Source organism: Crinia signifera, chromosome 1 (assembly GCF_055691185.1).
Source record: "Crinia signifera chromosome 1, ASM5569118v1, whole genome shotgun sequence".
Lineage (NCBI taxonomy): Eukaryota > Metazoa > Chordata > Amphibia > Anura > Myobatrachidae > Crinia > Crinia signifera.
The window spans coordinates 412,989,920-413,016,640 of record NC_139217.1 but is presented as its reverse complement, the minus strand read 5'-3'; the positions used below and the strand labels follow the sequence as shown (position 1 = coordinate 413,016,640).

The following is a 26,721-nucleotide window of genomic DNA, read 5'->3' as shown; positions in this document are numbered from 1 at the left end:
GATTTTATTGCTGCCGGTTGCACCTAAGACACGTTATGCAGCAGCAGCCAGCAGCGTGAACTGAGAAGCTTAAGTTGTGGATGGGTTGGCAGTTTGGCTCCCATATAGGTGGAAGAGGTGTTTTAAATGGTGATGTTGGGGGTTATTCAAACCTGATTGCTGTTGTGCAAATTTGAAAGATGATCAATGATCGATTATAGAACAACTGCGCATACATACACTTGCAAACACTGCAAAAATCATTCAATGGTACAAGCCATTCACAGACTTACTCTAGTGGGCAGTGGCTAAATGATCATAGGCAGCAGCGATCAGGTCTGAATAACCCCCATTGTTTCATGGGGCTGTTTTTTCTCCACCACCATACTTGATTTGTCCCAGGGTTGCTGAAAATCAGGTCCATCTCCCGGCCCCCCGGAGAGGTGGGCAAGTCTCCCGCATTCCACTGGAACTCCCCCCCCGCACCCCCAGACACCCCGTATCTCCCTGTGGTCAGCATTTAAATACCGCAATTCACAGGAGGCTAAAATGATGCAAATTGTCTTCTTCTGGAGAGGAGACTCGTAAAAGTAGGTAAGCTTGATCTATCCTCTTATTCCTTGAGATAGTTACTCCATTTAAATAAAATAAGCTGACCTTTCTTTTTCTCCCTATACAGTATACGTGTCTGTGTTGTTTTTTTCATAATTATGGTTTTAATTAGGGATGTGCACCGGCCACTTTTCGGGTTTTGGGTTCTGATTACCTTGAGGTTTTGGGTTCTAATTAGAGATGAGCGGGTTCGGATCCTAGAGATCCAAACCCCCACGAACTTACCTGATCCGAGGCCGGATCCAGGGAGTTCGATGGTCGCCGCCATTTTTCTGTGTTCAAAACGAGGCCAAACGTCATCTTCCCGCTGTCGGATTCTCGCGAGACCTGGGGATATATAGTTCCCGGCGGTCAGCGCCATTTTCAAACAGGCTGGTAATTTCAGATGTGTCCGTGCTGTCTGCTGAGCGGAGTGGGGGGGATGACATGCTGGGGGGGGGATGATTTATGCATAGGGGGCTGCTGCTAGTGCTACAGAGGGGGCTACATTATTTTAATTCAGCAAAAAAAAATTTTTTTAAATGACTGCTTCCAGTGCACAGTATAAGTTCAGGGTGCCCGCATGTGTGCTGCATCAGTCCAGGGTGCCCACATTTGTACTGTATCCATCCAGGGGTGCCCACATATGTGCTGTATTTGTCCAGGGGTGCCCACATTTGTGCTGTATCAGTCCAGGGGTGCCCGCATGTGTACTGTATCCATCCAGGGGTGCCCAGATGTGTGCTGCATTTGTCCAGGGGTGCCCACATGTGTGCTGTATAATTCTATGGGTGCCCCCTTGTGTCCTGTATCAGTCCAGGGGTGCCCACATGTGTGCCATATAATTCCATGGGTGCCCCCATGTGTCCTGTATCAGTCCTGGGGTGCCCGCATGTGTGCCGTATAATTCCAGGGGTGCCCCATGTGTCCCATATCAGACATGGAGAGCTGCCCTTTTTTAAATGAAAATAAAAATAAGGTGTTTTTTTTTTTTTACTGCAAGGGCTGTTAAATGCGCTGTAGTCCAGGGGTGAGCCAAGAGTGCTGTATAATTCATGGGGTGTTGCTAAGTAAGGTGTGCTGCTCTTTTTTATAATTAAAAGAATACAAATTTTTATTTTTACTGCAGGAATGTGTCTGCCGTATAATTCCATGCCTGCCGCCATGTGTGCCGTATCAGTACAGGGGTGCCGCGATCTGTGCCGTATAATTCCATGTGTGCTGTATCAGGTCAGGTGTGCCACCATCTGTGCCGTATAATTCCTGGGGTAAGCCAAGTCTGCTAATTCATGGGGTGCTGTCAAGTGTGCCATATCAGTCCAGGGGTGATGCTACCTGTGCCATATCAGTCCAGGGGTAATTCTAGGTGTACAGTATCAGCCTAGAGGGGATGCTAAGTGTGCCATATCAGTCTAGTATTTGTGCCGCACACTTGTGTGGCTTATCATAGTTATCCAGCTACCTCGGTGCAACCTTTTGCCCTAAAAACAATATTGTAAGGTGTGAGCTGTTCAGAATAGACTGGAAATGAGTGGAAATGAATGTTATTGAGGTTAATATAGCGTAGGAGCAAAAAAATAAAAACCAAAATTCTGCGATTTTAGCAGTTTTTATGCTTTTTTAACAAAAAATCAGAACCCAAAACCCAAAAAATCCAAACACAAAACACTTAGGAGGTGTTTTGCCAAAACCCATTAGAACCCAAAACCTCAAGGTAATCAGAACCTAAAACCCGAAAAGTGGCTGGTGCACATCCCTAGTTCTAATGGGTTTTGCCAAAACACCCCCTAAACGTTTTTGTTTGGATTTTTTTGGTTTTGGGTTCTTATTTTTGGTTTAAAAAAAGCATAAAAACTGCTAAAATCGCAGAAATTTGTGTTTTTTTTTGCTCCTGTGCTTAACCTCAATAACATTCATTTCCACTCATTTCCAGTCTATTCTGAACACCTCACACCTCACAATATTGTTTTTAGGGCAAAAGGTTGCACCGAGGTAGCTGGATAACTATGCACAAGACAGGTAGATACGTCAGCAATACTAGTATTGTGCACCAGCAGAATTTATAATAATTAATTTTATTATTAGGTACTGCTTGGCACTCAGTGGCACACGTCAGTGCACCAGCAGCATGGAATTATTTTTTACAGTCCCATGCAGCACAAGTATTATTTTTTTATTAAATTATATATAGCAGACTAGTATGTAGTTGTACTACTAGGTAGGTACACTTAGGTAGTAACACTGCCAGTGGCAAACTGAGTAAATAATACTGGCAACCTCTATTGACAGTATTCAGTGCAGGCAGCACTAGTGGTCTATATATAATTAAATTAATTAGGAATTAATAATATAGCAGCCTAGTAGGTAGATAAACTAAACTACTAGGTAGGTAGGCAGTAGCACTGCCAGTGGTCACCACAAAAGGTACAGTAGTTACACACCACCAGTAGCAGACTATTATGCACCATCAGAATTTATAATAATTCATTTTATTATTAGGTACTGCTTGGCAGTGGCACTCAGTGGCACACGTCAGTGCACCAGCAGCATGGAATTATTTTTTACAGTCACACGCAGCACAGGTATTATTTTTTAATTAAATTATATATAGCAGCCTAGTATGTACTAGGTAGGTATACTAGGTAGGTATACTAGGTAGGCAGTAGCACTGCTAGTGGCAACAGTGGACTGAGTAAATAATACTGGCAGATTCAGTGCAGGCAGCACCAGTGGACTATATATATATATATATATATATATATATATATATATATATATATATTATATATATATTATATATATAATATAATTAATTATTAATATAATATATAATATTACAGCAGAGCACCAGAGGTAGGCCCCAGCACAGAGGAGACAGTAGTACTACAAGTACAAAGTTAGACTGTCCTCCTTGATAGGGAGATCCCACCCTAAGCAGAGAGGAGAACAGAGTACACAGAAGCACTGAGGGAGACAGCCCCAGCGAATAAAATAATTACAGCACAGCACACCAGAGGTAGACCGCACAGAGGAGACAGTAGTATTACAAGCAGGGGCGAATTTACTGGACAGGCCGCCCCTAGGCACAAAATTTTTGGCCGCCCTCCTCCCCCGATTTTAACATATTCATTATTAAGTCCTAACTATGCAATTGCCAGTATACTGTAATAATAAAATATGCCTAGAGTAGAGCTAAAACCGGACCCTGCCTGATAATATACAAATATAAACCTAAATCAGCGGCACTCAGAGACTGACTGACATGTTGGTAAAATAGTGTTGTATTAATTCAACATGGTGACAGCAGTCTCCAGGAGTCACCATGCTGAATTAAAACAACACTATTTTTACCATGTACTTGATGTCATCACACACCCATTACATATTATACTGCATGCCATAATGCCCATTACACATTATGCCACACACCATAACTATTACACCACATGTGGTAATGCCCATTACACGCTATACCAAACACCATAATGCCCATTACACATTATACCAAACCCCGTAATGCCCCTTACACATTATACCAAACCCTGTAATGCCCCTTACTCGTTATACGAAACCCTGTAATGCTCATTACATGTTATACCAAACACCGTAATGCCCATTACACACTATACCAAACACAGTACTGCCCATTACACATTATACCAAACACAGTAATGCCCATTACATGTTATACCAAAACCGTAATGCCCATTATATAATAACACACGCCATACTGCCTATTACATATTATGCCACATAAGTGCCACTTACTTGCATGCTCGTTGCTATGGGTTTCATGCTTGATGCCAGGGGTTTCATGCTTTGTCTGTGACAGGTAGCCAGTGACACCTGTGTGGTGTCAGTGTCACTCAGCCTTCCCTGTGGAGAACAGGCCAAGTAGGAGGGACCTGCTAGGGCAGCAGGGGCCAGGGGGGGCGATTTAGGGCTTCTCAGAGCCACAGGACTCAAGAGGGTGTGCCCACAATCACAGGGCTGGAGCCTGGCCGGGTTTTTCTAGGGCAGCCTGAGCCCTTGGCAGCAGCAGGGGCCAGGGACGCAAGGGCCCCTCACAGCCTACCAGTGCCACACGGTGACGGCAACTGAGCCACAGGGTATGCTGGGCCCCACACACAGCATTGCACTGCACTGTCTAAGTGCACTTTTTGCCACAAATTATCAGTGGAACTTACAGTACATATACTGATGCTGCGGAGGCACTGGGACTTGTCTGGACGGGTGGCGTTCAATAGTCAGGGAGCATCGGGCAGTCACTCAGACTGGCAGCCCGCATCCCCATCACCCAATTCTCCAGCGGCAGCGGCACAGCGCTGTGTGCAGCCCCAGCGTCCGTGATGTCCTCCTACGCATGCGCCGCCGTCAGCCTGTGCTTAAAAGCACAGGCTGATTAACGGCTCCAGGGTGCGCACGCACACAGCATTCTTCTGCAGAGTCTGCCGTGTCCCAGCAGCAGCGCTGCGCTGCACCCCACATCATGTTCAATGTGAGCGCCGGCGGTGGCGATGGAGAATCGGGTGCTGGGGCTGCGGCCTGCTGGTCTGTGTGACTGCCCGATGTTCCCTGACTATTAAATGCCACCCATCCAGACTAGGCAGCCTGGCTGCCGCCCTTAATATGTGCCGCCCCTAGGCCCGAGATCTATATTGTAGTGTAAAGCATCCAGTATTTACCCTGCACAGAAACAAAATAACACCCAAATCCAAAATAACACCCAAAGTTACATCTGCCCCACCTGCAGTTCCGTCCATTTGAGAAGGAATTTGCCTTTGTCAGTGAACAAGAATAAGGGCCATAGAGGCAACTTCCCCATTTTGATGCACGGAATACTCTGCTTAATAAATATTATGGCAGTACTTGTTCTGCTAATGTCATCTCAACCAAATCCTTATGTGTGGAATTATATATCCATACTAGTCTTCATGCACCTGCTGCGTGTTTGCTCATTTCTAGTGCTGTGACAAAAATATGATCTACCTTCCGGGATCTGCAGAAAAAAACACATAATTGGACTGCAATTATTCCATGAAAACGCAGATAGCAAAGATTTTAAGAGCTCCTTAGATGAAAGGATGGATGTATTTCGACGAACTGCCTGTAGAAAGGAAATGAAATCCAAGGTATTACATAAGACATAAGCTTTGGTTTCTATTTAAAGGTCTTTTAAGGTCAGACAGAGCTGCAGAGCAGGTAATAGAAGCTTCATGCAGGGCACAACTTCGCGTTGCAATGATTATCACTTCAAATAACTGATTCTACCAAGAAAGGCTTCAAAAGGTCTTGGCAGGGCCATGATGTCTCATTGCATGGAACAAGAACATTTCTGAGCACACACAAAGATTTCCTTAAAATTAACAGACATGTAACAGAGCACACATCAGCAATTCCAAATACTTTAAGACATAGCTTTAGCGACAGAGCCAGTAATGTATGGTTATGCAGTGCCAATAGTAATGTATGGGCATGCAGTGCCAGTAATGTATGGGCATGTGTCAGTGCCAGTAATATATGGGCAGGCAGCGACAGAGACATTAATGTATGCAGTGGCGCAACTATGGCCTCAGGGCGCACTGAAAAAAACCTGCTGTCCTGTACAAATACACAGTTTGCTGTCACTCAGTAGTAGTGGGCGACGGTGGCTATGTACTGTAGATGCGTACCGTAGGCGACAGCCCCCCCTCCCCAGTCTCCTCGCCTCCTCTGCGACTGGGGTCGGCCGTTGTCATTACACGCACACACTTCCGCTAGTATCCCAGGTCTGTCCTTGGAAGCTGACAGGATTTCCTCCCTGCTACGCAAGTCATTCCTGGAGAGCTGCAGCACTACACATGGTGGCGCACAGTGGCCCAGGTAACCAGTCTGCACCATTGTCATGTTTTAATAAAGAAGTGGGGGGCACAAATTTTTTGGCAGGGGGAGCTAAATTTATAGTTACGCCACTGAATGTATGGGCATGCAGTGCCAGAGCCAATAATGTATGGGTATGCGGTGACAGTGCCGGTAATGCATGGGCATGCGGTCACATGGCCAGTAATGTATGGGCACATGGTCACAGTGCAAGCAATGTATGGGTACGTGGTTATAGTGCCAGTAATGTATAGGCAGGCTGTGACAGTGCCAGTATATATGGGCAGGCAGTGCCAGTAATGTATGGTCATGCGGTGCCCAGGGTCGGATTAAAGGGGGGGGGGGGGTTCAGTACCCCTGGGCCCCCTTCTAGCTAGGGGCCCCTTGTGGTTGACATGTATTTTTTTTTTAAGTGGGAGTGGGGTAGTGCTGCAGCTTAACCTATCTGCCAATGTGATAATGATTAATGGTGCTGAGCACCAAGGCACACTGACTGCACAAGTGTGCAGTGCATTACTGGGAGTTGACTAAGTCTCATGACACATTGCACAACAGGGCAGAGGCTGAGAGGTTTGTGCTGAACTCTGATTGGTGAAGGTCATTACATGCTTCTCAGGCCCATGGAGGACAGCAGCAGCCTAGTCATGGGAGGGTTTTTAATCAAAGGCATCACTGAGCATGTGAGGTTACATAGTTACATAGTAGGTAAGGCTGAATAAAGACTTGTGTCCATTGAGTTCTACCTAGTATGCTTACATTAAGCAGAAATAACAGAATTACAGATGCTTAAGTGGTCAGTTATTGCCTCGGCCCCTTATACTAGCAAAGCCAGAGGTATTGTCATCTTGGTGCCCAAATCCCTCCATGTTGAGATCACTTCTACTACCCCCGACCCCGAGGACAGGTATCTCCTTGTACATATCTTGGTTCATAATAAACCTTTTATCGGTACTTATGTAATATCTGGGCTCCCGTTTTTCTTATGAGACTGCGTCCCCTCGCGGGGCTCGCTACGCTCGCCACGCTTCGGGCACGGTGGCTCGCTGCGCTCGCCACACTATATAAAATCAACTCCATGCGTAGTTGGATAGTAGGGGTATGAAAAAATGGGGTGCATTTAACATGGGAGCCCAGATAATACATAAGTACCCTTTTATCTTATGCTCCATATACGCCCGAAACATTTACTCCAAGCTCTTCTATAGAAAGATACTTGGCCTTCTCATGCCACATGCCTCGTCCTCTTTAATTCTTTGTGGTGATCTTAACCTTACATCCCACATCCCAGATCAAGTTCTTTCAAACATTCCAGACAACTCCCCAAATTAGGCATTGCATTTATACTTGAATCCCTGCAGTTGGTAGATGCACGGAGAGCCCTCCACCCCACTGCCTCTCCGCAGCACATAATACCCTCTCCCGAATAGACTTTATATGCATTTCTATTGATCTTTTCTCACAAGTCAAAGCTGCTGATATCTCCCCCATTATTATATCTGATCATGCTCTTATCTCAGTGTCACTGCAGATCACCAAAGAATCTTCCTCATACAGATCATGGCGCTTTCCAGCTCATCTAACACACTCACCTAAATTTCAAGATTATCTCAGGTAGCCTCAGCGATGCTCATCATCATCTACTGAATGGGGATGAGAAATAACTAGAACTAAAAAAGATCTAGATAAAAAAGGCCTCCAGTGTCTAGATAGACAGTCAGCAGGTCGACACTACTGTTCTTCTGTTCAATGTCGATTTATCATCCAGACACCAACTAGAATAAATCTTTTATTGACCGAGCTGACCCATGTGACATAAATCCCACTACCACCCCTCGCAGTGTTTCTTAAACAGAGTTGTAAGAGATGTCTGTATATTTCCTGCAGGTTGTCCACACTAGGGCCCCGATCAATAGTGATTGGTCCCCAGCGTATTTGTGCTGGGCGGGGATGGTGCGGCTCTGTGCATGCATGTATTTGCACATGTGCAGGGTCGCTGTACGAACCCCTTTGGCGGCCATCAAGGCGTTCGTATGTGTATGGGGCGTCTGAAGGGGAATGGCCAGCATTTTATGGGCATCCCCAGGCGGGCCGATGCAGGATGTCAGCACCCGCCCAATCTGGGTGTGGATCAGTTGGTCAACAGCAAGTTGCTAAGTCATTAGGTCGACATGCATTTAGGTCAACATGTGCCTAGGTCGACATGGGTTAGGTCGACAGGGTCATTAGGCCGACAGGGGTAATGTTGACATGACCATTAGGTCGACATGGGTAAGGTCGACAGGGTCGACTTTTTTTTTTAAACAGTAAAAAAAAGCCCACGTCGACCTAATGACCCTGTCTACCTAATGACCCATGTAGACCTACCCCATGTCAACCTAACCCATGTTGACATAATGACCCTGTCGACCTAAAGTCTTGTCAACCTTACTGCATGTCGACCTATCTGCATGTCGACCTAGTGGTGTCGACCTAATGCTTGTAGACCTACTTGGTGGTGTCCCAATGACCGTATCCCCCCAATCTTCAGCGGACACCAAAGGAAATAAAAGTCAGTTTAGACTGACTTTTTTTTCCATAGGGGAGAGAAATCATTTAATGGTCAATGAGGGGATGTGTTTGCATGTTACCGAGGGAGGGGGGGTTTGGGCAGACGTTCAGGCCGGGCTACCGATGCTTAGAGAGTGGTGTTAAATCGAGAGTTTGCAGAATTACAATGGAGAGCAAAGGGAGGGTTATGTGAATAATTTTCATCTAAATGGCTGGGTAATCAGCCAAGGCCAGGCTATTGTGTAACTGTGTTAGCGCAAGAAGGAAAAGTCTAGCGCACACAGGTACAAATGACAACATGTCTAAGCATATAACTGTATACAAAGATATATACTGTATTTATACAAATAATGTGTCCCACCTGAATAAAATACAGTTATGATATAGAATATTCCGTGCCCCAGCTATTAATGGGTGCCGGAGAGAGAGCCACAGCTGGGGGAGGTAAACCGGTCTTCAGAATCTTGATCCTTGCTGGAAACAAATCTTAGGAATTATCAGAGCAGAACCATTTTTCAGTATAGCATATTTAACCCCTCCCAATGACATATGTATAAGTAAGTGGTGCACGCCATAAGCAGAGGATCCAAACATATTTTATTATTAAGCGAATAGCAACAATTACTATTAAAAAAATTATAAAAAGTTAATCATGACTACAAAATCCTGTACCCAATTTCAAAATTGTGATTGTTACCTCTCCCCATCCAACACTTGCATTGGTCTGTCTCATTTCTAAATTTACACTGACCATGAAATATACTGAAGCTGCAAATCTGTCAGCATTACATAAGCCACATTCATCTGCCTACCTTGCACAAACCCACAGTGATGGCTGATTGGCACAGACAAGATACAGTTTTCTTTTTTAACGGACATGTGGTAGATCTAACACTGTAAGTGGCAACAGAATTAGCCTCTCTTAAGCTAGTTCCATAGGAGAGGGAAGGGTATACAGAAATTTGCAGTGAGAGGATGGCTACGGGACATGTATTCCTGGGGTGTGTTATGATAGATCTACAAGGTTCGTTGGAGATGTGCGGTAAAAAAAGGCAAGTTTAAAGTTACATTTTTTTTCTTCTTAAATTACCTTTATTTCTCTACAGTGTCCCTCCAGAGCGATACACTTGGTGCGAGTTCCCAATTTTTTAATATAGGTTGGAAAAGTAGGGTGTCTCAACTCATTAATGGTGATGATGACCTCCTCATTCGATGAGCACTTCTTTCCGCAAAGCCAGATTTTCAACAGAAAGTAGTCGCATGGGGCCAAATCCAGAGAATGGGGTGGATGGGGAATCAATTGTAAACCCTATTTGGGTAAATTTGAACAGAATTCGGTTTTAGTTAATTTTTTAGGCAACTGCTAAACCCCTCAATTCAAATGACTACAATAATGATCAAAGCTTTAGTTCTAGCTGCAATTTGGCCTGGGGGTGTGGGGGACGAGTGGAACTTTCCAGGTGTCACATCACCAAAGGGATTGTGGTGTCATATCCTGAAATCTACCTCATTTATGAAACAACGCTCGTTTACAAATAGTCAATAGTTTGACAGAGTGAAAAGATCAACCCAGGTTTTATGGGCCACATTTTTTCTATTCCATATTATGCTTTGGTCAAGGTGGCTCACTGCCCTCGAGACAGGTTACTATCCCCATAGATGTCCCCATGGATAGCAAATTAAGGAAATGTTGATAAAACATATGATCCCTTCATCCCAACAAAAAACAAAAAAGTTGTGATTAATGCAGGTCAAGAATATGGTGTTGATCTATTGAATGTCTTTCTAGCCATTATAGACCCATCATCCGGATACTGAATTCCTGGACTAGAACAATTTATAGGTTACCACAATAATTGAAGTATAATACCAGGTTGGATAAATAAAATATCTGTACTTTGATTGAAGTTTAGTTTGATTTGTGGATTTTTATACAGTAAGAAATGGGTTTGTAATCAGCGCACTGAATCTTGTTCGGCTAGCAGCTGCACTTTAAGGGTGACTAATCCTTTGCTTGTACATAAATAATTGGGTTTTTATAGTGCTGCGCTCTGCCTAAGTATTAAGGTGTGTGTGTGGTCAGAATAACAGTACGTTATTGAACTTTTTTCAAGTTCAATAACGTACTGTTATTCTGACCACACACACACCTTAATACTTAGGCAGAGCGCAGCACTATAAAAACCCAATTATTTGTGGATTTTTATATAGAACTTAACAGTACTAGAGGCTACTTGACAGACCAAAGTACTCCTTAACAGAAAGTGAAAGCAAAATACAGGTAGCGGGTTTCAAACTTGCTGGATATGGAGAGAGGGAGCTGTGAAGACAGAGATTGGAGGTAGGTGGAGATAGGGACTAAGCCGACGTGTTGACAGGCTTTTAACCAGTAAAGTAATAATTAGCTTCAGACAGGATAGTCTGAGATAGCTGAGTATATGCATTTATGCATGTACCCAACTTAGATGATTAAACAATGCATCTAAATATAGATGTAATATAAAAGAGACAAGTACCATGGTATAAGTTTATAGGTATTAATTCCAGAATTCTAGTGTCAGTTGGATCATACAGTAAATCTTAAGCACTGAAGAAAATAATAATAATAATTTAAAAAAAGGGAACATAGACCAGGGGCGGATTAAGGGGTCACTTCAGGGGGCCAGGGTCACTTTAGATAGGGGGGCCCCTTCCACTTGTCATTACTGGCCGCAAACTGCATGGAAGAATATTACACTGTCAAAACATAGAGTAAAGGCAGTATAAACTTGGTCAATGGGTAACTGCATGGTAGGGAATATATATATATATATATATATATATATATATATATATATATATATATATATACACATACATACATACATACACAGACACCACATGAAAAGCCTGTGTTTGTTCCTCTGTAGGAGACCTCACAGGCTCAGCATTGCCTCTAATTAAAAACCCTCCCATGACGAGGCCACTGCTGCTGCTATCTTCCATGGCCCTGAGAAGCATGTGATGAGCTCCATCAATCAGAGCTCAGCACAAGCTTCTCAGCCTCTGACCTCTTGTGAAAAGTCTTATGGGTCAACTCCCAGTAATGCACTGTATACTTGTCTAGTCAGTGTACCTTGGCTGCCAATGCCCAGCACCATTAATCATTGTCGCATTGGTAGATAGGTGAAGCTGCAGCACTACCCCACTCCGATACAAAACCTTCAGCTAAATAATTTTTTTAAATAATTTTGACCACAAGGGGCCCTAGATAGACCCAGGGGTACTGATCCCGACCCCCCCTTAATATGGCCCTGATATAGACATAATGTCTAATCATAATGGGTGAAATTGGGTGTTGACATCACATAACTGTTCAGATTTTGCAAGTAGACATTGTGTTCGCTGTAGTAAGATTGTCAACAAAACATATTGAAACCATCTAAAACTGGAAGCTGGAGTTCATACTAATAAATTGGTTTACTCCACTCTTGCCAAATTTTAGGAGCACTCATCTCAAGAGATATAAATACTGTATCTGGACTGCAACCTGAAATGTCTAAAAATGTATATAAATTGTGTTCCATTTAACAAGGTAGGTTTAGTAAAAGGCAGTCTACTCCTCCAAGAAGAACTTCCCAGCAGAGGCCCCGATTCAGTAGTTTGCCAGTACAATTTTTAAATATAGCAAACCTTGAATTGGTTTCTAGCAGTTGCATACATTTTACTGTGATCAAGGGCATTGAGGGGGATGAAGGAAAGGAGTGAGTTGGGTTATAAAAGTTCTCCTATTGTCACCAGCTGACTGAATTTTTAACAGCGTTCAACCAATGGATGGAGCCCACAATCCCCAACAAAGTATGGCCAGGTTTCCCAAAATGTCATAGCTAACAAAATTTCCTGTAAAATGATTACTAAACAAACTATTGTAACATGCATTATTTACAGAATATATTCCAAGTAAGGTGTGTTGTGTAGTGTGGCCTTTGTTGATATTTTCAATTGCTCATTTAGGCCTTTAATAAAGTAAACACCCCAACAAACAAAAACAGCTCAAGACATAGCTATAAAAAAAATTAAATGTTTTTTTTATTTCGTTTTTTTTAAACAAGGAAGAACAGGAAAATTGAAACATTTCCCACAGTTTGTTTTAAACTGGAGCCTAAAATAAAAACATTTTCAGCACCAAAACAATAAGTAAAAAGTACAAACAGCCATAGATTAGTATCTATAAGCATACACTTAATATTGCACTTTGTTTTTCTAGAAATTTGGATTTCACTCACTTATTCCTAGTAAGGAAACCATCTTGAATACTGGACTACATATGCCAACCATTTTGTATGAAACTAACCAGTACATGTAAAATGAAAAACAAAAACAAAAAAAATAATGCCTTTAAACAGAGTAAATAAATATTTTCACAAACTTTGCAAAATTTAAAACACTTTTGATTTACCACATTTCATGCAATACAGTGCCAGTGGCTCAAATAATGCTAAACCTCACATACATTTGCAGTGGCTATGAATATTGGTCAACCCTATATAGACAAAGTTTGCCTGCACTTTCCTAGGCAAGTCAGGAAATTGTTCCCAGTTTTCTGTTATGGGGAGAGGTAAAAAAAAAAAAAGTTATCCGTAGGCAGAAAAATAAAATAAAAAAAAACACAGAAAAGTCTTCAAAACGAATGTCTTTTCCTCAGTATTGTGTCATCACTTAAAACGTGACTAAAAATTTCTATCTTCTCTCAGGAAGTTTTTTTTTCTGTCTGAAAGTTTAAAAATTATCTAAAAAAAAAAAAAAAAATTCTAATAATAAAAAAAAAAACACACTTGCAAATAGCTTAGATGTTACCAAACGTTACAAGTTTTTCACCTTTCATTTCCTTATAGAGCATTTGAAGTCAGGATATCATTAAGCTGATACTTTGATCTGGCATAAAATGTATTGTAGATTGGAAACAGCTAAAACATTACTAGCAGATTATAGTTAGATCAGAATTTGGGTTGATGCAAAACAACAAATGATATACAGTAACACTCAACACATATACGTGGTATGCATTTGTTATTCTAAAGTGATAGGAACGAATGACCTTATAGGACCAGAAAATTCCATAGAAAAATCTTGCTTTCCAATCAGCACAACAGCAATGATATAACCAATGGCATAAAGTCCATTAATACTGCTAATGGAAATACACAAAATATTACCAGCCCGTGAGCCCATACCTTGTGCTAAAACACAGACCATAAATCATATGTTGAGTGCTATTTCTTGATTACTACTTTCTGTGCATCAACAAAGGGATAACAGTCATACAAATTACTGTCAAGATGGAATAGGTCTCTATTATTATTATAAAAAAAAAAAAAAAATAAGGAAAAATTCTGAATGCCCTAATTAAAATAAAAAAAAAGTGTATGATTACATTTCAAGGAAAAAATTGTGGGAATAGGAGTTTTTTTTTTTTTTTCGTATTAACTTTCTTGTGCATGTTATTGGTGACATCACTCCACAACCCCCTACAAAGTACAGTGCAACATAAAGACACAAATAGCATTCCGAAGTTTGGCAAGTGATGAAATATCCTGAGATTAAGTGATTTGTAGGAAGTCTGTAACAAAATCCTGCTTGGGGTGACAGCATAAAGGCAACATGTCTCTTAAAGAAACTACTGTAAGTGTACAATCTTGATGAACGCCCGATTTCCTCTTCTTTTTTCGTTATTTTTTTCCTTCTGTATTATTTGCTAACTGGCTGGAATTGGTGCTATTCTGCAAGAGTGCTAGGCTGCACAACATAACAGCAATAAAGATTGGCATGAAGGCATTTGATGTGTGTAAAGAAATCCATTGCTGTATTCAAGCTGACGATGGTGCGCATGCAGCCATATTGGACAATACGAAGCATGTAAATATGCAGGTAAAGCCCGGCTACAATAGAACAAAATGAAAATAATAAAAAAAATATATATTAGTGCATTTGTCATTGTATAGTTTCTCAAAGCCTTCATTTGCTTCCTGGTGTGCACAACACAACCAGGTTAAATGAGGGAGAAAAAAGAAAGCTGTAGTGACTCCAAGCTGCTCTACATACACACTGAAGGTGTGCAAATTTTCAGTGTTACAGTGGAACCCGGATCCTCTTGTCCCTTTGCCCCGGGCAGCTCCTTGCTTGGCTTGGTACTGTATGAGTGCAGCATCTTTGTGTGCCAACAGCGAGGCAGTCCAACCTCCAAAGTATGGGGCACAAACTTGTTACAAAGCCGTAAGCGCCACAATCATGACCACAGGTCGATTCAGTTCGGAGCTTCCAAGGTGAGACTCAAACTGCATTCGGTTAAAGTAAGAGAATCTCCAATATGGCTGCTTTGTCATTGCAGCGTCTAAGTTAGTCTCATCAGCTGAATATAGCAAATCCGTTCAGCGAGATGGACAGGAGGGATGCTCCTCAGTGGGCTGATCGGGGTTGGGATCAACCTAAGGAAAGGACAAAAGGAGTGGATCTAAGTCATTTTAGCAAATAAAACCACACAGTACAATACAACATTCAGGCACGATTAACAGTGGCATATATATATATATATACACATACATACATACACACCAATATGTATAGATGCATATCTAGATCACATGGTCATGCGAAACCATAAGTAACAGTGTTAAAGAATAAATAGATCATACATTCTCCAAATTTAGGGAGAAATTGATTAAGATGGGATTCAATATCACATAGGATGTTGCTATAGGCAACCAATCAAAATCTACTTCATATTTATTTAGCAGCTTATAGATAGTATCTGATTGGTTGCCCATTGCAACATCCCATCTGAAAGTCCCATGTTAGTAAATTTCCCCCTTGATGTTCAGAATGGTGGATCACGACACATACGGCATTAGGCTGTCGGTGTGCTACTAGACTCTAAAAAAAACCACCAGCTGCCTACCAAGAAGGATACACTAACATATGCATGCCAACATCGCACCAAGCCACTACTTATTTTCCATAAAATAATTTCCTGTGGCCATCTAAACACATTCTCTTTGCCATGCTCTACTGTGATTAAAAATGTAATAATTCTATGTGGGAATTTTAAAAACTGGGATTTAGGTCCTGAGAAGAAACATAGGATCATCTATTGGTCGTTATCCTCACTAATGCCAAAAAATAATACTTATACAATGGATTAGTAGATCGCAAAAAAATTTATCCAGATGCTTTACTTTGACAGAAATCTTTGTACTTGTGTGATAAACTTTATTTAAAACATTTTTTTTTAATAATGATGCCTATACAAGGTTTCATTTTAGGCTTTATCTCTGTGTAAAGCAGATAATGAACAAGGTTTTTCACTTTCACGGATTCAGTGAATCCTACACAAGTGCTCTCAGCCTAAGTTCATGAACAAAGAGCTTGGTTGTATTGTGCAAATTTGGTTGCGACATTGTCACTACGGTCACAGTGGTTGTGGGCTGTCTATCATGTGACACAGAGATCAATGTGTTTACTGTCACCATCTAGCTAAAATGGACTACAATAAGGGCCTTGGCTAATTCTATATAAAAGTTGCTTTGTTCCTTAGAGTTATATTTAAACTAGCTTTCTTGTCTCAATATAGAATGACGGCATTATAATGCTTAACTAAGGTTTTCAATTAATGTGGGCAGCCATCGAATCAGGCAGCAGAAAGAACTCAATAAAAAAAAATCATCATTAACTGGTAGCACTCCCAGTAACATGAGCATCTCTGTTTCCATGAGAGAGCTAGGAAATCTCATATGAATGGAACCTCTATAGGTGTACTTACCTCTGAATAGAGAGGAGGAGGCAGGTAACGAAATTCTTGGATATACGCAAACAGTGGTCCTTGAAGTGCCAACTCAAAATGATCGCAAACATTAGAGGATACCAGATTTTGTCTTTGCTCTTCTGTGACAATTTCTGCATAACTTGGAGGTGCTAGAATGAGAGCATAGAACATATATTGTAAAAGAAGGTTTATAAAAAAGAAAAAATTAAAAACACTTGGCTTTAAATGTCTAGCTTTCAGCTGTGGTATTGGGAAAGAACACGTGTGTTCAGACTCTAGCACTAGTACCGCATGATCGTGTGCATGCCTGCTGACAGTGACTAGCACGTGGAGAGACGTGGGGGAATTGTGACACCTGCCAGATGTGGAATGTAGAAAGGATTAGGAAATTACCTTCAGGTCGTTCAGGAAGTACTAATCCCAGCCAATTGCTTATGCTGTACTGGCTGCTTACACTTGAAGTCCGGCTGCCAAACGGGTGCAGAGGAATTGTCCCAATGACCAATGGTAAAGTGAGAAATAAATCCATAGCGCCAGGAATGTCCACATACACCTTCAAAAATAAATAAATACAATCAATGAAACATGAAATAGGTGCTAGACTACAATTACTATATCACATTGGTGTGGCTGATGCAATGGGCATATGTTCTTATCCCTAACTAAGTGCGACTATTACTAAACAATGTCAAATAGATAACTGAGCTAGACATTATAAAAGGGTGTAATTATCTATATAATGCACTATCCGAGATGCATTACAGAACAGCCAGTGAGACAAACTGCTGTGCAAAGCTCTCGAAGAGACGCTGTGAAAAAAATGTGTACAATAAGGAGAAAACCCTTTAACCTAATGATCTAAATGTAACAATTATATACAGAAAACTAAATTATATGGGATATGGTCATTAGGTCAACAAGCATTGGGTCAACACCATCAGGTCAACATGCCCCAAGGTCAACATGGGTCTAGATTGACACAAGCATTAGGTCAACATGGGCAAGGCCGACAGTCAAAAGGTCGACATGGGGGGGTTTCACTGTTTTTTTTAGACAACATGTGTCGACAGGCGGTATTTCATGCCCGACCATCCACTAGGCCATGGTGGAAGAATAAAATAGTGTGCCGAACGTACCGAGGCACTGTGCCCAAAGCATGGCAAGAGCAGCGAGCCATGAAAGGGGACACAGTGTTACGTTTCAGTGTCCATGTGGGGTGTGTCGAAATTCGGGTAAAAAAAACCCCATTTCGAGCTTTTTGACTTTTGACCTTGCCCATGTCAACCTAATGCTTGTGTGGACCTAATGACCTTATGGTGTGGATCCAATGCTTGTCGACCATTCTCTTGTAGACCTAATGATCTATACCCAATTATATTTAGCAGTCCAGGTACCTATCCAAACAAAAAATGTATATATATATATATATATATATATATATATATATATATATATATATATATATATATATATATATATATATATATATATATATATATATATATATATATATATATATATATTTTATTCCCCCCCCCCCCCCCTAAAGATAACTCCCCTTTATGCCATAGAGTAAGCAAACAATGTTCTAGAGCAGAGATCTATCTGGTTACACATACCATAAGAGAATATTCCACGCGGATTATGCTACAGTCAATGATAGAGGGGGAGACAGGTGGGATTTTTAGCAGTTTGCCATTCCAAGTCTCCGTTTTTCCAGAACTGAGCGACTCTCCACGCAAATTGGCAACGAGTTGCTTCACCTCCTTCATTTTCCCTTTGGCATAAAATGTCTGCGTTTGATAAATGGCCGCCTTAGGAACAACCATTCGGGAAGAGCAATTCTCAATCTCCGCAAAGATTTGAATGGATTCACCTTCAAGAAAATACAGACAGTTGTTAAGGGGTTTGCAAAGGAAAGACAACTTTAAACAAAAAAAATATTTTTTTTTATAATGTTAGAGGCTTGCATTAATGTTGGCTTTAAGATAACCAAGCAAAGCTACTGTATAAAGCATGTGAATGTAAATCTGGTATCAGATGTGTTTATTTTAGGTTTTAAACCCAAATGCTTACCTGGGGTGTAGCCCTTCCTCTCTATTTTGGCACTTAAGGATATGGGACCTGAGGTACAAAACCAGCAACACAGAGTTTTCTCTTTTGTGCCTGCTTGTGGTGACTGAAATAGAAAAAGAGTGCAACTGTCATAAGAAACTAGTTGTATCAAACAAATGCTGCAAAAAAAAAAAAACAACAACCCTAAAACATACACATACACACACAAACACTAAAATGCATCGGTCACTTGGAAACCCTAGAGGCAGCCATTTTATATCTTGGACCAATAGTCATGCAAAAGCATTTAAAATATTCCAAAAAGATCATTAATAAGCTGGTTTCTAATAAATACACATTTAAGCTACAAAATGACTGCCTCAAAGGTGGTGGTAGACAAAGAAAATATAAAATAAAAAATTATTTTAGTTAGAACTAAAAAGTTCTTATTTTTTTTCAATTTAATTATGTAGCGGCCAGCTGAATAATAGAAGAGTTTATGAAATTAGAATTACGCTCCATGTTTCTATGTCTTTGAAAGCAATATGCCCAATTAAAACTTTTAAAACAAATGGTTGGCACTGTGACCCAAATTGATAAGCTTAAATTTAGATACAGCTATGGATCTCATTTCCTAATTCAACAATATTTTAGTAAAGTAGTTGAAAAAAAATTGCAAAAAACCCTCCCTCTTTTAAATATAGCAAACGATAAAAAAAAAAAAAAAATGTGGTTAAAAAAAACAAAAAAACAAAAAAAAACAATTCTTACCAGTAAGGAAGGAGTGTTGATATCTATATGTTCAAACACGGTGAATTCCTTCTTTAATTTTACTGGTAGCAGCCAGGCTCTGTGCAATTCTGCTTTCACCCAATATCGTACGCTGCCATGTCTGCCTTCAAATGAGGTAGCAAGTGGTCTGCGCAGGAGAGGAAGGCAAAATGAATGACAGCGCTCGACTAAAGAATTTTTTTCTTCTTAAATTCAGCTTATTGACCTTTAAATAATGTTTAAATAAGCATTTAAGTAGGAGATAAAGAACACAATCTATTAACAAGTCTTAACTATACAAAACTTGTTGCGCACGATAAATGGTGTTCCAAGCCAATCTGCCCCCAACAGTCATGGGTTTGGAAAATGGCAGTTAGGGCAGATTTGCTAGAGCACCATTTATCTTATGCAACCAATTTTTAATAGCTTAAACTTGTCCATAAATGGGCTCCATCGTTTTTAGCAAGAGATGGGTAAAAAGGCTAAACTAAAAAAACTGGTATATTAAAAAAAGTATTGGGAGATATATTTATAAAAAAAAAAAAAAAAGTTATTGAGCATATTTTATGACAACCACCCATTTTAATATCTGTAAATATGTCTCGTAGCAACTGCTAGTCAGATACAGCTACTGTATCGCAGGGAGTGGTTCTGTCCAAGACTATTGAAAGAGGCAGCACATTAAGAGACACTTACGTCTGTGGAAGCTCAAAACTAAATGCATATTCATGGCGTCCTGAATGGATAGTGGTCAGTCCTTCTTCTGAATTATCATCATCTAGAAAATGAAAACAATAGGACATTAATGACTCATTTATTGCAATCAATCATTCAAATTATCCTGCTCTATACAAAGCACTCTGCTACTATATCACTACGTACAGTGGGTAGGTAAAATAAAAAAAAATGAAAAATTAAAAAAGAATTAAAAACCCTTTTCTTTTGTCTCGATGAAAAACGTTTAATAGATCTCAGAGTTTGTTTCAGCCATTTCGGAGTTAAGCTTGAAAATAATGTATTCGTATTACGTAACACTGTGTCAAATTTACCAAACTATTTTAAATGCATTATTTCACAATGTCTTTTTGTACTGAATGGTGACAAAATATTATGTTCCAGATCTTTAAATTGCCTAGCAACAGTGTAAAATTGCTGGGGAGAAGGAACAATACGGCAAGCCTACAAACTAGGTCTTTAGCAAACAATAAAACCTAGAACATGTAACATGTCGTTGAGTTTAAACCGCACCCGGATAATCGAGATATTGAGGAGGAGTTTCTATTTGCAGTAAACAACATGACCTTCCCTATCTACCTTGGCAAACTCACGCCAGACATTTTTTTCTCATTCTGGGTGTGAAGTGTGGTGGTTGGGGGGGGGGGGAGACTGACGGACGGGACAGACACACGTTAGTCGAGAGTATTGTGAAACAATCTGTATTATGGAAGGAATGTAAAAATAAAGATATAAAAGTATAAAAAGCAAGTAGTAATACTAGCTATGTAATGCATTATTGTTTATTCATAGTGCTTAGGAGACGTTACATGAACAAAGACTACTATATCCAAATTATTTTCTTTCATGCCAGTATGAAGACATCTTGCGAATGAAGCCGTCTACAAAAGGCACAAATGTCTATTTTTGGATTCATCTTTTTATTTCGAAAACCATCTTTACTTTCTTTTATTTCTGCTGCAAAGTTGCCTCTTTGTAAATGCCAGCTCAGCAGTCTTCTGTAAAAGAGCACAAGCGGCAGTACTGTGTGGTAAACAAGTCCTGAGCTGTCAATCACAGGCAGACTCCAGCAGGAGAGGACCGGCCTGAACCGGTGCAAGCAGATCCTCAGCCAGTCTGTAATATGCATAGACATGACGTAGCTCGCTGCAGAGATGGCTGAGCGCAGCCTAACTTGCTGGCCCGGCCCATACTCTCTAGTCTCTTACGCCCCCTTCTTCCGGGTCTACTGGAGACCATGCTGGATTGTGCAGAGCCATGGGCAATGTCTGCCCATGTGGCTCTACATTCCTCTATGCACGCCGTTATATACTTAGAAGTTAGACACTCTATATATATTTATTTAACCAGCAACAACTATGATTTACACATTTTGTGGCTTATTAAAACCAGGTGAAATGCAGACAAGAAGTCAGACAGAAGTGGTGTACATCATGCGTGGCACTGAGCATACCTGACCCTCTCCATGAGGGAGACAATGCTATGTTCCTGGACTTCCCTGGTAATGTAGGATTGCCGTCACCTGTGGTGAAACACCTTTCTTATCAGTTACCTAGTTCCCCACAGGTGATGGCAATGCTACATGGGGTCAGGTACGAAAGTATGGATTAAAACAATATTTGATCTGGGACGCACATACTGTGAGATCAACCTTGCTACATTTCCTTTGCTGCCCTATGGGGTACAGGGAAGAGGGAACAATAGTGCTGGGCAGGATGTGACATATCAGAGCAGTACACAGTGGCCAAGCCACAAACTAAAGTGTCACCTGGAATAATGGTTTCCTTATCATTCTAAATCCTTATACAACAAACACTTAACTCTATGTAAGGCATCCCCCTGTACGAGGCAGAACCCCTGAATCCATAGAGTTTATAAATATATTCTGCTAACCCCGCTATAACCTAAGACAATATATACATTAGCAACCACTCCAACTGCCTTTACATAGGTTACAAATACACATTTGCTTTATTTTATACTAGGAAAGGAGATCAAGCTATACTAAGCAGACACAATGGGGTAACACATGCTATATAAAGAGCTAATGGCTGCCCACAGCGTACCACTCAGACATCGCAGCCTGCCACATGGATAGCCTGCAAGCTGGGTATGATCTCCGTAAACCAACAAATCACATGGCCAGGGAAAGAGGACAAAAGGTTTTATCATTTATACATTTTATCTGCTTAGCCATTTTATATGGGAGCAACTAATCCACAATTAAACGGATTTCGAAAGTTCAGGTGGCACTGGATAGGGTGTGTGATGTAGATTTGTAATAAGGTGGCAGAAATGTGATAAGTGCTCCGGTTAGTGAGCAATATTGCACTTATTCGGGTTGTAATTTGCAGTGAAGCCCTGGCCAATTGTTTTTTTACCCGAAATTAAGGCGATAAAAATGAATAAAACCCTCTGTAGTATATAGTTACATGAGCGCAATGTAGAACATATAATATAAATTGACTTGATTTTGAGCAACATGGTTGACTAGATACTGGTTATAATTATTATGTCATTAATATATTACAAGTCAGACAGGATATGCTGAAACTTTTAGTTCCACAACAGCTGGAGAGCCACAGGCTTAGGTTAGGTCTCACTGTCGGCAACCAGCTCATAAGCTAGCTGCCTATTCCTCAGGACATTGTTACACCAGGTCTAGAGAGGGGACCAAAGCCCCGCACCCTGCCAACTGCACGGGTTAAACAGCCGGCATTATTACGTCACTGCCACACCCACCTCTCTCCACCTGCTCTCGGGTGCCCTAAGCAACAGCATCAGCCAGTCACAGAGCGCCGCCATCTCCATGACAACAGCCTAACAAAAGCCTGCTGACCAATGAGCGAATTCCTGGGTGCAGCTGTACTCCACTCCCTCCCTTCTCCCGTAACCAGGCTTGTGTGAGAGTCGCCTGACGGGCTGCATGCACAAGAAGAGGGGCAGAATTAACCCAGTCTCTGCCGCATTAGCACAACCTGCCCATGGGTGGGTAATACAACAGATACCTCGCATTGCCTAATAGCCTATTGCATTGTGATGGGGGCAGTTGTAACCCAATCACCTGTAGCTATTATATGCACGTTCACACACAACAGCACAATCCAGCAGGATACATACAGATGCCCTATTCTGCAATAACCCTGAGCAACAGACACGTTCTCTCCCCACTACAATGCAGGGAATAGGAGGTAGAAGGCACATGCAGCATCTGGGTCAGGCTGGCGAGGCAACTGGTGCTGGGCAGCACAGGGTGCATAGTGCCCACCAGCCTTTAGCATCTACCACCCCTGGTAGCCTGCTCCCCTGTCTTGCCTGGCACACAGTGGCTGCTGCCAGCCTCCAGCAGACCAGCACTGCACCTTGTTGGTAGAAATTTTATTTTTGGATGCATTTTCTGTGAGTGTGAGTGTGGAAGATATGAAGTCATTGGCACCAGCTGACAGCCGCGCAGCCAATGCCTGGGGAGCAGAGGAGGCGCCCCCTCCCACTTCCACAGCTCTCTCCACTGACACCACTAGCCCAAAACAGGATTGAACCGCTTCTAACAAAGGCTGCTGGAAACTTCAGAAAAACAAGATGATTCCTTCACCCCCCCCCCCCTATCCATGCAATGACTTCTCAACCCTATGTGCTACCAGCCTGTGCCCATTCCATCTCCATCATACACAGTATTACTGGTGATCACCCCTTCTCCATCACAACTTCTGCAGATCAGCTGTGCCATACCTGGCCACCTCCACATACATGCTGCATGCCCACAGCAATCATTACACTGCCAACACTTAATATCCACTAACAAAGACTATGACCCATTGGCACAGGGTTGGCACACAGTATCAGTTACAGATGGACACCCTTTTATCTTACATGAAGCTTATTATGGGCACTCACCTCTCTCATGGCCGATAAGGATTTCCTTGTGGCTGAAATACTCCACTTCCTCAGTATAATTCTGGGTATAGGCAGTGTTCGATCCAGCGTTCCTAGACTCAGTCCACCGGACTTTGGCGTGGCCCCTGGCATGGATCTTGAGAGATTTCACTCTGATCTCCCCGGTAACTTCCAGGTTCACCTTCCCTGAGACGGTGTCCCCGCTGGAGTAGACAGGGACAGGGCTGCCATTCAGGCAGTCAAAGCTTATTGTGAGACTCTTCACCTTGCCCAGCACCATGGTTGTAACAAAAATGTATAAAAAAATAGATCTAGAATTGTGAAGGAGGGGGGAGGAGGAAAGGGAATAATTGCTAAGATCTCATATAAAAAATGAGATCTTAATATTGCACTGATAAATGCCTTGCTGTAAAATAACAGGCTCAGTGCTGGCGGTGCAAGCAGCTCATTGGGGGTGAGAGCAGCTGCTGACTGGCACAGTGCTCAGCTCAGTGGTCTCCTTACAAAGACGGCTGTCTGCAGTGTGCCGGCTCACTTTATGCACAGCTTTGTGAAAAACAACTGCACTGCGCATGCGCCAACCCTCTCCCTTTTTTTTTTATAACTTATATATGCCACACTCCTCTATCCTTCACCCCCTTCTTCCAGAAAACTTTACAGGACGTGCTGTTTTTTTTTTTTTTTTTTTTTTGCTCGTGTTTATTTCACAGCAGCAGCAGCAATTGCAGGTTGCACAACACCAGCCCCTCATGTATATCCTAGTTAATATGATGTGCTTGAAGAATCCACTGTGCAATGGAGGGAAGGCTGCAACAGCAGGAATGCAGCATAGATATATTGGAGAAAAGAAAAATGCTTCCAGGCAGATAAAGCATATCTGCAGTAATAGATGTAGCTGGCTCTAGGATCCAGCATGCAATGTTTGCCATTCCCTGAGCTCCAGCAGGAAATATGTCTGTAGTCTTCTGAATGCAGAGTCATCTTTTCCCCCTGCACAATGACTGGTATGGTGGATAACTTACAATGGATGCTATTATCTCACATTTGGGAAAGTTTTAACATTTGATAGGTGCGCTGCCACATTATAGGTTGAACAAATAAACCATAGATCACCATGTGTTGGCACAAAGGGATGCAGATTCCAATCTGCATGTTAAAGGATGCTAACAGATGTAGAACAAGAAAGAATGGTAGAAGGACTGCCTGACCATCTATGAGATCATTGTGTGACACTGGATATTGTTCATGAGTACGGAAAGCTTGCTTTTTAAGATGTTATTATTTATTACCAGTTATTTATATGGTGCACACATATTCCGCAGCAGTTTACAGAGTATAATTGGAAATTCACATCACTCCGCAGAGCTTACAATCTATATTTCTTAACACACCGGAGTAACCGGAGGAAACCCTATTTCATTGTGGGAATTGAACCCATGACCTCAGTGCTGCGAGGCAGCAACGCTAGCCATTACACCATCCGTGCTGCCCTTATGTTGCTATAAATATCTAAATCTGCAAATGTATGTATCTATTTATTAACAGTTTCTTCTGTAGCGCAGCAAGTTCGGTTGCACTTTACAATTGGGAACAGTGGGAAAAAAAAGGGTAGTTGCGGACAGTCGTAAATTGCGTACACATTAGACAATTATCTTTAACAATATTTTCATGCAAATCAGCTACTGTGTATGCACCATATTGTTAACGATGCACATTCTCATCGGTCATTATCGAACCCCTTTGTCTTCAGGTTTTTGCAGTAAGATTCAGACTATCGTCAAAGACAGCATGAACCTGGATGTGGCCATTGTATGTGTCCAAGGGATATTGTTGATGACATTGCATCATTGTCAGCTATAGAGGTAGAAGGGCCCTGCTTGCAAACTTACAATCTATAGGCAAATAGGCATTTACTTTACTTTTTTGCACATGTATCAAGATTTTTTTTTCTAAATGTGAAAATTCTGTTTCACCAATTGTCATGTTATTTATTTGCTTAGGAAAACTAGTTGATTACATTTTGGTGTAAACATGAAAAATGTTTCTACCCTCAATTTTCTTATTATTTGCCTTTTTATGCCTCCATAAAATAAAGTATATTCTAATAGCATTGCCGTACAGATTTTTAGGAAAAAATAAAATGCAATTTATTGTGTATAAGAATTAAACAGTTATTCCCTGTGATAGTGGTTGATCATCGAATTGTAAAACGTGATTTGTTCATAAAAGGAGAATTTCATTCAGATATGACCACGATAGCATTGTATGTCCACACCCTTAGATCAGTTATCATTTATAGAGCACCCACATATTATGCAGCACTTGTCAGATAATCATTTACATCAGACCCTGTCCCAACTATATTCCCTATCTCATGGACACATGTGCTATGGTTATTTTTTTTTTTGTCAGAGGCAAATTAAACTGCCAACCTTTGATGCGGTGGACTGGAGCCCCGACACAGGACGGACATACAGGGTCTAATTCATCGG

General features: G+C 41.4%; 1 protein-coding gene across 1 annotated transcript; it reads right to left on the bottom strand.

Moving 5' to 3' along the window:
- Positions 1-13,020: 13,020 nt before the first annotated feature.
- On the bottom strand, positions 13,021-24,755 carry ARRDC3 (arrestin domain containing 3). Its single transcript, XM_083151796.1, has 8 exons — positions 24,230-24,755; positions 20,297-20,378; positions 19,601-19,748; positions 18,851-18,953; positions 18,394-18,650; positions 17,168-17,327; positions 16,772-16,923; positions 13,021-15,440 (listed from the first exon to the last, which is right to left on the bottom strand). The coding sequence occupies exons 1-8, from the start codon at positions 24,507-24,509 to the stop codon at positions 15,384-15,386; spliced, it is 1,239 nt and encodes a 412-aa protein (XP_083007922.1). The 5' UTR covers positions 24,510-24,755; the 3' UTR covers positions 13,021-15,383.
- Positions 24,756-26,721: the final 1,966 nt, after the last annotated feature.